Raw genomic sequence first — 13,180 nt, forward strand, 5'->3', positions numbered from 1 at the left:
AACCCACGTCCCCTGCATTGGAAGGCAAATTCTTAACTACTGGACCACTGGGGAAGTCCCTGTGTATTTATGTTTTATTATTTATCATAACCATTTGAGAATCAATGGTTCTTAAAAACCATGCCTAAGTACTTTGGCCTGTGTCTACCAAGAATAAGGACTATCTCTTATGTAGTCATAATTCAATTATAAAATTCAGTAAATTTAACCTTGATTCAATGCCATTATATAAAGTCCATAGTCAAATTTTGCAATTATCCCAATAACCTTACATAGCAGCGTTTTATTTCGCAGTGCAAGATCAGGCATCTATTTAGTCATCATGTTTCTTTTCTCTCTCTTAATCTGGAACATTTTCTTAGCTCTCCCTTTTTTGTTTTTTGTGAGGTTTTTTTGTTGTTGTGGGGTTTTTTTGTTTTTGTTTTTGTTGTTGTTTTTGTGGTACACGAGCCTCTCACTGTTGTGGCCTCTCCTGTTGCGGAGCACAGGCTCTGGACGCACAGGCTCATGGCTCATGGACCCAGCCGCTCCGCAGCATGTGGGATCTTCCCGGACCGGGGCACGAACCTGCATCCCCTGCATTGGCAGGCAGACTCTCAACCACTGCGCCACCAGGGAAGCCCTGTTGTTTTTTTGACAACAGTTTTGAGGAATATAGGACAGTTTCATTTAATAACTTTTTCTTTTAATCTTTTTTATTGAAGTACAATACACATATAGAAAAATTCACATATCTCAAGGATACAGCTTGGATATTCACAAACCAAACATACACATGTAATCAGCTTCCAGGAAAAAAAAAAAAAAGCAGAACATTTCCTGCACCTTGCCAATCTCCCTTCATTCTGCCGTCTAGTCACTGCCCCCCAACAGTAACCACTATCCCAACTTCTAATAGCATAGGATATTTTATGCAATGGCTTTTAAAGGAATTTTCACAAAAGTGGTCTTGTCCTTCTTCAATCCATTCCAAACGGTTACCAGAATGAGTATTCTGCAACTAAAATCCTATCATGCCACTCTCCTTTTAAAAACTCATCAGTGGGGCTTTAAATGTCACAAATGGTAGGATTTCCTTCTTTATACCTGAAGAGTATTTTGATATTTAAGGAAGGTTTCCTGGAGGAGATGGGGCTGGTGCTAAGTCTTGAAGGATGATTTGACTTTGAATTGATTGAGAGGAGAAAGCACCACTGTGGCAGTCGGAGGAAGACCAAAGGGGCCAGAGATTGGTCAACCATTCATTCCACACTGGATGATACTTAAGAAATGTCAGCCCTGTGCTGTGTCAAGGATAAAGATAAATAAGACATGATGATCACAAGCCAGAAATCTGGAATAATGCTCTTGCCTTCACATTTCACAGGCTAGTCCCTGCTCTTACATTTAAAAGTAAACTCAGCGAGGTTTTTCTGACCCTGCCTCCATTTATTTATTTAATTTTTTAATTTTTAATTTTTAATTTTTTTGCGGTACACAGGCCTCTCACTGTTGTGGCCTCTCCCGTTGCGGAGCACAGGCTCCAGACGCGCAGGCTCTGTGGCCACGGCTCACGGGCCCAGCCGCTCTGCGGCATGTGGGATCTTCCTGGACCAGGGCATGAACCCATGTCCCCTGCTTCAGCAGGCGGACTCTCAACCACTGCGCCACCAGGGAAGCCCCTGCCTCCATTTAACATTGCATCCACCCCAACAGTTTCCATCTTAGCCCCCCCAATCACCTTCATTAGTACTCACCAAAACTTGCAATGTTATTTGTCTACTAATTTCTTGTTTTTGTCTGTTTCTGTCTCAATCACTAGAATGTCAGCTCCATGAGGGCAGGACCCAGTCATTTGTGTCTCATTCACTACTGTATCCTTGGCATTTAGCACAGGGCCTGTCACATAGCAGGCCCTCAATAAATATTTGTTGAATGAATGAATGGCTCTTTCTTTTTTTTTTGCGGTATGCGGGCCTCTCCCTGTTGTGGCCTCTCCCATTGCGGAGCACAGATTCCGGACGCGCAGACTCAGTGGCCATGGCTCACGGGCCCAGCCGCTCCGCGGCATGTGGGATCTTCCCGGACCGGGTGTCCCCTGCATCGGCAGGCGGACTCTCAACCACTGCGCCACCAGGGAAGCCCAAATGGCTCTTTCTTAAGAGCAACTCACAGGCTGGGAGAAAAATGTAAACAAATAGTTGCAGTAGAGCACGGGGGTGATATGATATGTACAGATTGCTGTGGGCACATTAGACTAGGAACATTACAGCATGGTGGTTAAAAGCAGTCACACTAACATTACAGCATGGTGGTTAAAAGCAGTCACACTAAAGTGGGATGGCCAAGGTTCAACTTCAGGTTCTGCCATTCACTCACTGGGTGACCTTGAGTAACTTTCTTAACCTCCCTAAGATTTAGATATTCTAGTAATGACCATGTCGAGGATTTTTGTGAGAATTAAATGAGGTTTACTGCATGTGCAGAGCCTGTCACATACTGATGCATAACAAATGTTAGCTGTTGTTATCAAAGGAAGACTGGGGCTCCTTAAGAGCACTATTCAAAACTTACATGTATTAACATATGCAGAATGAAAAACAAAAACAAAAACAGTGGACTCTTTTAAAAAAGTCATTCTAGGGAGTTCCCTGGAGCCCTAGTGGTTAGGATTCTGGGCTTTTACTGCATGGCCCGGGTTCAATCCCGGTTGGGGAACTGAGATCCTGCAAGCCGAGCAGCATGGCCAAAAAAAAAAAGTCATTCTATAAGGTCAGAATTAACCTTTATAAAGCAAATAACCCTCTCTCTCAGTTATTTCACCAAGATTTCCACATCTTTTCTTTTTGGAAGAAAGGTAATAGATTCTTTATAGGAGCCCTGGTTGGAGAATACTAGGTGATGCCGTACAGATTAGGGGGTGAAGGTCCTGTTTTCTTTGCCACTAGAGGGCACCAGTCAGTCAAGTCAATCTCTACCTATCGTGAAACTATAAGAAAGCTCTAGGAAGCTATCTCTGCCATTCATTCTTTGTGTTGTAAGTACCCACTATGCACCAAACATTATAGTAGCTTGTATATGGTTATGAGAAAGATCTGTTGTCCTTCTGGAATTTATAACCTTGAGCATGTGTCTGAGAGACCCTATTAGACACGGGGGGAGGGGTGGAGGGTGGGGTTCAATTTGTGATTTGTTGTTGTTACTGATTATCTTCCTGCCCTTGGCCGTGAGCCCATGAGAACAATTACTTAGTGTTTATTTTGTGTCAGACAGTGTGCTGGTTGCTGAGGATCCAGGGATGAATAAGACACAGTTGTAACCTACAAATAAACAATGTCTTACCCGCTGAGATAAAAAGCCATGAGACAAGTTCCATGGAATTTGAGTTCCTCTGATGTGAGTATGGAGTCTTAAGTACGCAACTCATTAACACACTAGGCTGTGAGCTTCCTAGATAGGTATATGTTTATTAGTCACCCATCTTAGGGTCATGGCATTGTGAATATTTAGTATGAGTTTGTGAGTTGATCTGAGTCCAGAGACAGGCTTCTGGTCTGGGTGCCAGGTGTATGTTCCAGTGACTTAGGCTAGGGATCTGCCATCTTCTGGGTCAGGGTGGGGCTATGATGAGTCTATGTGGGTGAAATGCTTTGAAGATGAACTTTCTGCCTATTGGTCTACTCACAGCCTTGCTATTAAAAGTGTCAACATCATCTCCCACGTTTCCAGGTCAGCAATCTCCCTAAATTGAATGGTGGAAGAGGGGAAGTCAGAACCAGTCAAACACCATCCTTTGGGGAGGAGGGGCTGAATTGACTAAAATACGCTCTAATTCCAGTGGAATTTAGTCTCAAAACTGAGGGAATAGAGTTGGGAGGCTAAGGAATGATTCTTTAAAATACTGAGGCCTCATCTCTGAGAAAAAATAACAACAACAACAAAATGAAGGGGCTCTTTCATTGTGGACTGTGCAGAGTGACTTCCTTCTAAAGAGTACAGTATAGAAAGGAGGTAAAAGGAGTAACTTTACAGTGGAGAAGAGTGGCTGACATATTCTGTCAGCCAGGTGACTGAGGTCAATATCAACACTACGTCGTGTTGATATTATGTGCTCTTGATATGATGTGATGAAAATATCATTTTACTCCTGTGATCTCCCCTTCAAAACCCCAAAACTCCAGTTTAATCATGAGAAAAACATCACAAATTCTAACTGAGGGACATTCTACAGTATCCTTGACTAGTACTCTTCAAAACTTTTAAGGTCATCAAAAACAAGGAAAGTCTGAGAAACTGTCACAGTCAAGAGGAGTCTAATAAAACATGAAAACTAAATATGGCATCTAGGATAGGATCCTGGAATAGAAAAGCGACTTTAGGTAAGAACTAAGGAAATGTGAGTAAAGACTTTAGTCATTAATAATATATCAGGGCTTCCCTGGTGGCACAGTGGTTAAGAATCCACCTGCCAATGCAGGGGACACGGGTTTGAGCCCTGGTCTGGGAAGATCCCACATGCCACGGACCAGCTAAGCCCGTGTGCCACAACTACTGAGCCTGAGCTCTAGAGCCCGCAAGCCACAACTACTGAGCCCGTGTGCCACAACTACTGAAACCCGTGCACCTAGAGCCCATGCTCTGCAACAAGAGAAGCCACCGCAACGAGAAGCCCGTGCACTGCAATGAAGAGTAGCCCCCCGCTCGCCGCAACTAGGGAGAAGCCCTCGTGCAGCAACGAAGACCCAATGCAGCCAAAAATAAATAAATTTATTTAAAAAATGATATATCAATATTGGTTCATTAATTGTAATAAATGTACTACACTAATGTAAGATGTTAATAATAGGGGAAATTGGGTACCAGGTATATGGGAACTATCTGTACTATCTTCTCCATTTTTCTATAAATCTAAAACTGCTTAAAAAAAAAGTCTATTTAAAAAATGGAGGGGGTGGTATCCAGAAAATAACTTTGCCATAAATTTTTTTTTTTCTTGCGGTACGCGGGCCTCTCACTGTTGTGGCCTCTCCCGTTGCGGAGCACAGGCTCCGGACGCGCAGGCTCAGCGGCCATGGCTCACGGGCCCAGCCGCTCCGCGGCATGTGGGATCTTCCCGGACCGGGGCACGAACCCGTGTCCCCTGCATCGGCAGGCGGACTCTCAACCACTGCGCCACCAGGGAAGCCCTGCCTTAAATTTTTTTAAAAATAAAATTTCCTATTTATGGATCATTTACCATATGCCAGTGATAAACTCTGTACATGGATGATCTCATTTAAATATTTACAATTGTTTATTTATTAGGCACAATTAACCCTCTTTTACAGAAGCTGATGAAAAAGGAAGAGGTCTTATAATGTAAATGGTGGAGCAGGGGTTGGTACCAAGGATCTTTCTGATCCCCAAATTCTAAGTGTACGGAACTCTCACAGTATCCTGGCTTTTCTAGGAAACGTTCATGGAGTTATCATAGGACATGCCTTCCAAAGAGAAAGGGGTATTCTAAATCATGGGGATTGAAGACCTCTACATCTCACTTCTGCCAGGATTATCTTAAAAGTCCCCCAGGTCTAAGTTGGACTTTCAAGCCGGAAAAGATCTGTAGGGGGTCAAAGTTCAACCAAATACGCCATTTGACAAATGGGTAAACTGGGGGATAGCTAGAGTATTTGCCCCAAATCACACAGAAAAGGGCCAAGAACCCAGGTTCAGTCTGTATTATTATTTCTCTCCTTATTTCCTACAACTTCCTCTTTGTAGTTAAGAAGGGAAGTATTAACTGACCTATCTGCCTTCCCCATTTCTCGGATGGGAAACTGCCCCCCAGCCCCCTAAGTTGGTGACACACTGCTCTCCAAGGACACAATGGCATGAGGACTGGACCTGCAGAAGAGATGTCAGGAAGCTTGTTTGCACCGACAAAACCCACATTGTCAGCACATCCTTGTCAAGCACCTACTGAGTGCGGGGACGACGGACTGTGTGTCATGGCGCGGGGGGCGGGGGGTTAGGCCTGCAGAGGATCTGGGGCTCGTAGGATGACTGCGGGAGGCCAGTGGATACAAGTAGTGGGGAGGAGGGCGATGACAGCTCTAGGACAGAGGTCCCTTCCGGGGCGCGCGTTTGGAACCGCGGCGTCAAGCCGCACAGCCGTCATTTTGGGGCCAAGGGCATCCCCTGCGGCCACCCTCGACCCCCACTGCCACCCTCGACCCCCCCACTGCCGCTTGGCCCTTTAAGGGCGGGGGACACTCGCCAGGCGTCACAAAGCGCTGCCACTGCGCGGGGCGGTGGAGAGGAGGCAGGGAAGTGGGAGGAGTGGGAGGAGTGGGAGGGGGAGGGGGAGGAGGAGGAGGAGGAGGAGGAGGAGGAGGGAGAGGAGGGCGGGGGAGGGAGGGGCGCGCGCACGCGCGTCGCGTCGGGCCGCCCGCCGCCGAGAGCCGCCCTCCCTCCCGACGTGCGCCCCTCCTCCCACTCTCCCTCCCTCCTTCTTCTCGGCTCCGTCGCTCCCGCGGCGCGAGGCGCTCTTGCTCTTCTCCTCCTCCTCCGCCGTCGCCCCTCCCCCCGCGCAGCCGCCGCCGCCGCCGCGAGACCCCCGCGTGCCGTGCTCCCCCCCCGCCCTTCGGCCCCGCGCGCCCTTCGGCCCCGGCGGCCCCGGAGGAAACGAGAGGGCGAGCGAGCGCGGCGCTCCCGGGCCGGCTCGGCCCCGTCCGCTCACCATCGCCGGCCCTCCGCCGCCTTCCTCCGCTTCCACCTCCTCTCCCCCCCCCCGCCAAGTTGAGGCCCCCTCCGGGGGGGGGAGGCCCGGGACCCGGAGCGAATTTCTCTAACTCTCTCCACCTTTCCCCCACCCGGCCCGAGTGTGAGGAGAAGGGCCCGGCCCGGCCCGCGTCGTGTGTGAGGAGGAACCGGGCCGGCCCACGGGCCGTCTGGGGCCTGGTCCGGGCCGCCGGGCGTGTGAAGACAGGGGCCCGGTGCGGGCCGCCCGAGGGCGAGCGGAGCGGAGGGGAGGGGCCTGGTCCGGCCCGGCCGGTGCGTGAGGACTGGGGCCCCGGCCCGGCGCCGCCGTCGCCGCGATGGCCCAGCAGCAGATGACCAGTTCGCAGAAGGCCCTGATGCTCGAGCTGAAATCCCTTCAGGAGGAGCCGGTGGAGGGCTTCCGGATCACCCTGGTGGATGAATCCGACCTCTACAACTGGGAGGTTGCCATCTTCGGACCCCCTAACACCCTCTACGAAGGCGGCTACTTCAAGGTACCTCCGACCCCATCTCAGACCAGGCTTCCCCAGGTGGAGGCTGCCGCTTTCGGTAGTTTTCCCGGCCGAGAGTGGGAGCGCGGGTGAGCGGAGGGGGCTGCTCACCTCGGCAGCTCCCTCCCCCCATCGGTGGAGGCAGGAAGGCCTCGCTCGCTCACCAAGTCCCTTTTCTTTGTCATGGGGGCGGGGGCGGGAGGCCAGACTGCACCGGGAAATAGGAAAGCCTCTTTGGCTAGGGTAGTGGCTACCGGAGGAGGAGGGCGGTCTTTGTTTTGTTTCACCAGCCGAGGATGTACGGAAAGAGAGGTGGTCTGGCTTTCCCCTCTCGTCTTCCCATCTCTGCGCCGGCTGGAACTACCCCAGAGGGCAGAGTGACCTGCACTTATGGGATTGGACCTTTTTTGGGGTGGGGTGGGGGAGGGGTACCGGCCTGTCATTCCGGAGGCTGCCTAGTGGCCTGACATTTGGGGGGTTTGATGGGCTTCTTGCATACTGGTGGTTCCAGCTTCGCATTCCAGCGGGCGTTAATGGAGAATAGGAACCCTAGGGGTGCTAAACAAGGGTGCCTGCATTTTCTTGCCATTAGCCACTTGAGGGAACTGTAATTTAGCCCCCTTTCTGTCCTCGTTTTGTATTTACTTCAGTGGTGTTTCAAAATGCCCTTTGTCCTCACCCTGCCACCAACTTTACTGCCCCCGCTCCCCTCACCCCCCGCCTCCCATGTAGAAATATCCACAGAGGGCGGTACATGTTATGTAGAGAGAGAGTTTCCCACTTTAGGGACACAAAATTGAAACCTTTCGCTCAGATGGTTAACTCTAGCAAATGGGGGGGGGTGGTCTTACGGATGAAAAGTATCATCTGAGGTGGGATGGTTTCGCAGAGTAGGACCGCTCCTTAACGACCATAGACATTGTTTCTGTTGTTTTCCAGGATGTTAGAACAGTGGTTATTATCATTCCTGAATCCAGTAGTTTCTTTATTCCAAGACAGATAACTTGGAGATACTGAGGGGTTTTTCTTTTTGTTTTTGTTTTTATTTTACCATTTTTTAAGGGGCAAATCACAGGTTGAAGGTCGAATGCTTTAAATGGTGGGGGAACAGAGAGAGGAAAAGAGTGCTTAGGAATTCATTTAATTTAATTTTTTGTTTCCAAAATTAAGTAAAATAGGGCTGTGAGTCAGTCTTGGTTTGTTTTGAAGGGAGGGGCTATCTTGGCAAAAGTTTTAAATGAGTATCTTAGTCATGTAGTTACGTGTATTTTTAAGGAGTACCCAATTACTTTAGTTTCTACTCCTCTAAAGGTAGAAGCCTCAGTTTCAGGCTTGAAATTGGGTCTATTTTGTAGAAAATGTCAGGAATTGATAGGGGAATGTTTAATATTCATGTCTCTGATAGTCACTAAATACCTAATTAAAAACATGTATTCAGTGTTTAGAATATCGTGTATACCAACTGTATGCTTCATGTTTTGTGGTCACCATACGCTGTACTCAGATGCAGATACTTGCAAAATCTACTGGCTAACTTTAGTGAAATGAAGTTTAATTTCCAAAAAGTATCATTGTTTGCGACAATCAGTAGTCAAGATAAATGGATACTAGCTAGAATGATCTTATTCCTATGCAGTTTGTTAAAACAACAAAACAACAACAAACTGTACATGGAAGGAAATAATGGGTTAAAAATTGTAATATTTTTGCTTAAGTAATTGGGAAGGGAGTGTGGTGACCCCTCTCAGTTTGGAATAGGTAGTTTGGAAGGAGGATTCCCTGTAGTATACACTGATTTAAACTAACTGCTTTTTAATTTGTCTTATTTAAAAAGAATGGTTTGATCTCCAATTTTGTTGCGTTAGATATCTTAATCTTTTTTTTACCTTTAATTGTGACACGTAAAAAAATATATGAAAATTCTTAAACAGGTTTAATGTTTTAGTCTTGTGTAAGAATTTTGGTCAGTTTTGTTTCTTCTGCTTTTGGCAAAGGACTTTGGCTTTTTATACCAAAGTTCTTCGTTGGAAAAAGGCAAATTTATGGTCATGAGCAGTTGACACTGGTGATAAGTTTAAAACCATTGTTTTTTATTTCACTGCTTTTGTGAAACAAGGCTTTTAGTGTGTTTCACTACAGCTGCAGTTAAAAGTTGGCACAGACTTTTCTGTACTACTGTTCTCCCTTATCAAATGGGGGTCCTTGAACATTTAATATAATTTATCAATATTTTCAAGTTAAACTCTTTTTTCTATTTTGCATTACAGTTTCCGAAGGCAGTGGGCTGCCAGTCATTCTTTAAATTTTTCATAACGTAACTCCTTTACTTTTTACATATTAATAGGCTTCTAACTGATCTTTTTCATCATGAAATAGTTGGTTCCAGTCTGTTTTAACTGTGGCATCTGTTGTAGTAGAGATTTGTGAGACCTGTATTTCACAGATTTGTTTTTTCATCCTATTTTTTCTTTTTTAAATGTCTTGAATCTGTATGATTCTTAGCTTGGGTGGGCAGGGGGAATCTAGATATATGATGGGCAAAGGTAGTTTCTTGTGTCTGATTTTCTGCATGTTATAAACTCTTCTTTGGCTTCACTATCTTTTTGTCTAATTTCTTGATCTCATTATTCACCCAGTGAATTTCTTCGCTGCTTCGAATTTTTCCTCTGGGGTCAACCATTATAGAACATAAAGTAGGAGATGACTTAGAACACCCAGAACACGTCTGAACTTAATTTTGCTAATGTGGAGCAAGTTGGAATTTTATTATGTTACTGGAAGAATAACTTGTCGATCAAGTGAGCAGTTAGTGATGACTTTTAACACGTTCACCTCCGTTCCTTTAAAAAGAACTGTCTTTTCAAGTAAGTCCTGATAATGATCATAACTTAGTGTGGCTGCTTTAGTATAGAACCTCCTTGGAACGCCTGCATTATTTATCTAAATGCACAATAGCAGTGAGTCTAGATACCAGAAAATGAGAGTGACTCTTTCATGATAGGAATAACGTTGAAGTTTAAGTGATGCAGAATGTTTAAAGTATTGCAGTTTTTGTAGTTTTGGTTTTATTCAGTAATGTAAGGGAATGAAATATAGGCGTGTTTCTTTTTTGGATAACTCCCAACTAATAAAATTTAGGAAGTATTTGTGATATACTCAAAGTTTTTCTTAATAGGATCTTCTTCATCAGACTTACCGCTTTGTTTTGTATTAAAGAAACTCTTCAATAGTTGTTTTTTAAAATAAAGGACATGCATTATTTTCATTTGTTCTAGAGTAAATGAATGTATTCTTTGCATGCCACCCCCCCCCCAAAAAAAAAAAACACACCAAACTACCAAACTTAACCTCTGTGCCTGGCAATGGTCTTCAGATTATATATAGCACATTCTATTTTATGACTTTAAAATTCTTAACATACAGTTGAAACAATTTTTCTAAGCTACTGTTAGTCTTTTTGGTGTAGGGATCCTTTTGAGAACTTGATAAATTTTCTTCAAAAGACAATGAGGACACAGAAAGTAGTTTGTATGCATTTTCAGATGGTTAACTGACCTGTTAAGAATCCCTCTTTTGGGACTTCCCTGGTGGTCCAGTGGTTAAGACTCCGCCTTCCAATGCAGGGGACAAGGGTCTGGGAGCTAAGACCCGACACAGCCAAATAAATAAATAAATATTTTTAAAAAAAAACAACAAAAAAGAATCTCTGTTTTAAGGGATTGGATTGGCAACTTTAAAAACAAAATTAAACAAACACCTTTGACATTATAAAAGTATTGCTATTTTTTTAGAAAACAATTTTATGATGAATCAGTCAGTTAAAATTTTCTTAGTTTTAAGTTTTTCCTCAGTTGCTTTAAGAACACCTCTTGGGCTTTTAGCTGTTACCTTTTCTGGAAGCTGAACTTGTCTTGAGTGCTGGGTGAACTAAAGCAACATTGTAAATGGAAACGTGGTTAATGTCCAATGGTTTGGGGCACTAAATGCAATTTTAGTCCCCTATCCCCAGCCCCCACCTCTGGCAAATATAACACCTCAGTATTTCATAGAGTATGCTTTTACTGTATTAAGTTGATTCCAAGATGCATATTTTTCTAGTTTCACTTCTCAAATTTGGAATGAGTCCATGAAGTCTTAGAATTGCCATCAGCCAGCTGACACTAGTGACCTACGTGTAAGAGAGACCCTTCCATTGAAATCTTCTGATAAAATTTTTTTAAATGCCAGCATCAGTGTCTTAAATTTGATAAAATAAGGATTATTTCTTTTTGAACCAAGGATTTGTGTCCTCAGTACTTTTTGCTGCTTATTGATTCCCCTTTTTCAGAGGTTTGTGTTCATAAACAATATTTATCGAACACACATCAAAGGCAAGCACTGTAGGAAGTGTTACTACCTTTTAGTTAGTAAGGAAAAGAATTCGGACATTGATAACCTTAGAGCTTTTATGAATGATCTTCATAAAAATCTTTGTGCAGACTTTGAAATACAGAAATGTGAGGTGTAGGTGTTACTGACAGAATTGTAATGGTAATTAAAATCAGAGTTTTAAGGCCAGTTAGCACATTGGTCAACATAACCACAGTTTGTCATGATGAAATGTTCTGTTCCATCTTTGCAACTTAGTATTAGTGGTCCTAGTCTAAGGTTCCAGAAGAATCTGTTGGAGACAGGTGAAATAAAGGAGATCACCTAAGAAATTGGCCTACTTCTGCTAATCTAGTTATGGGAAAATAACAGGAAGAGTTACAAATTCAGGGTTTACGACTATAGAACTCCATCTTGCTGAAAGGTCCTATTTAAAAGTTTTAATTCTTTTATGTTCCTGAAATTCTTTTGGACTGTTTCGTGTACAGCTACATAGATATCCAAATAAGACTGAGCTGAGCCTCTTTGAAAGTGTTTTGTCAACACAGAATTAATTCGTTTCAGCTTTATTCAGAGAGAAATTGTTATTCAGAGTTGTATGCTTAATGTTTCTTTAAACTAATTGATTCTGAAGTGAATGGAATGATAGATACTAAATTGAAGAGATAATTTTAGTTTGGATTGCCAAGGTTTGATTTTACATAAATATTCTTCCATATGAGAATTGGAATATTCAGATTTGGGAATATGTATTTAAGATAGAAAATGAATATCCACTTTAAGCACCTTTACTTGATTTGTTTTAATAACAAATATAAAAATGTTTTTGTTACAATCCAATAAATTAAATTTCTGTTGTAAACCTATTGGTAAGGTAAGTAGAATGAGCACTTAGAACATGCTAAAACTCTGAAGGTCATATCTAATTGCAGATACACGCTACTATCCTTATTACAGTAATATAGATATTAGTAGCTAACATTTATTGAGTGCTTACTGTGTGCCACATACTTTAAATAGAATATCTCATATAATCCTCCTGCGAGGTGTGGCTGCTATTATATATATATGGAAACAATCATAGAGTTTGTTTAACTTGCTCGGGGTCCTCAGCTAGAAAGTTGTAATACCAAGCTGGACTACCAGACTGCTTGACTCTAAAGCCTGTGTTATTCTCTTGGTGAGATCTTTTATCTCTCAGGATGTTGTTTGAAGGTATAAAAGTGGAGCTTTAAGAAAATAAAATTTATGGATGAGACTTCCCTGGTGGTCCAGTGGTTAAGACTCTGTGCTTCCACTGCAGGGGGCACAGGTTCGATCCCTAGTCGGGTGACTAAGATCCCATATGCTGCATGGTGCGGTTCAAAAAAAAAAAGGAAAAGAAACTTTATGGAGCATTTGAAAAGGAACTATTTTTATTTTAAATTTTATAAGTTTAAAGGTCACAAGGTAATTGTCCCTTCAAATTATGGGGAGAGATTGTTATGACTTCAGCTTATAACTGTTAAATTCACTGGAAAAATTGGATTTGTTGTTGTTCTTGGACTACTTGGATTAGAGAGTAACAAATCATATTGCAGAAG

The 13,180-nt window shown here is 43.7% G+C and overlaps 1 protein-coding gene across 1 annotated transcript in view; it reads left to right on the forward strand.

Annotated features, from left to right (window-relative positions):
* Positions 1–6,473: 6,473 nt before the first annotated feature.
* UBE2R2 (ubiquitin conjugating enzyme E2 R2) overlaps positions 6,474–13,180 on the forward strand; it is a 95,451-nt gene continuing 88,744 nt past the window's right edge. Inside the window, exon 1 of the mRNA XM_067744616.1 lies at positions 6,474–7,232. Within this exon, the coding sequence (XP_067600717.1) occupies positions 7,056–7,232 (177 nt within the window). The 5' untranslated portion in view covers positions 6,474–7,055. The remainder of the gene's footprint in view (positions 7,233–13,180) is intronic.

Source organism: Pseudorca crassidens, chromosome 7, assembly GCF_039906515.1.
Source record: "Pseudorca crassidens isolate mPseCra1 chromosome 7, mPseCra1.hap1, whole genome shotgun sequence".
Taxonomy (NCBI): domain Eukaryota; kingdom Metazoa; phylum Chordata; class Mammalia; order Artiodactyla; family Delphinidae; genus Pseudorca; species Pseudorca crassidens.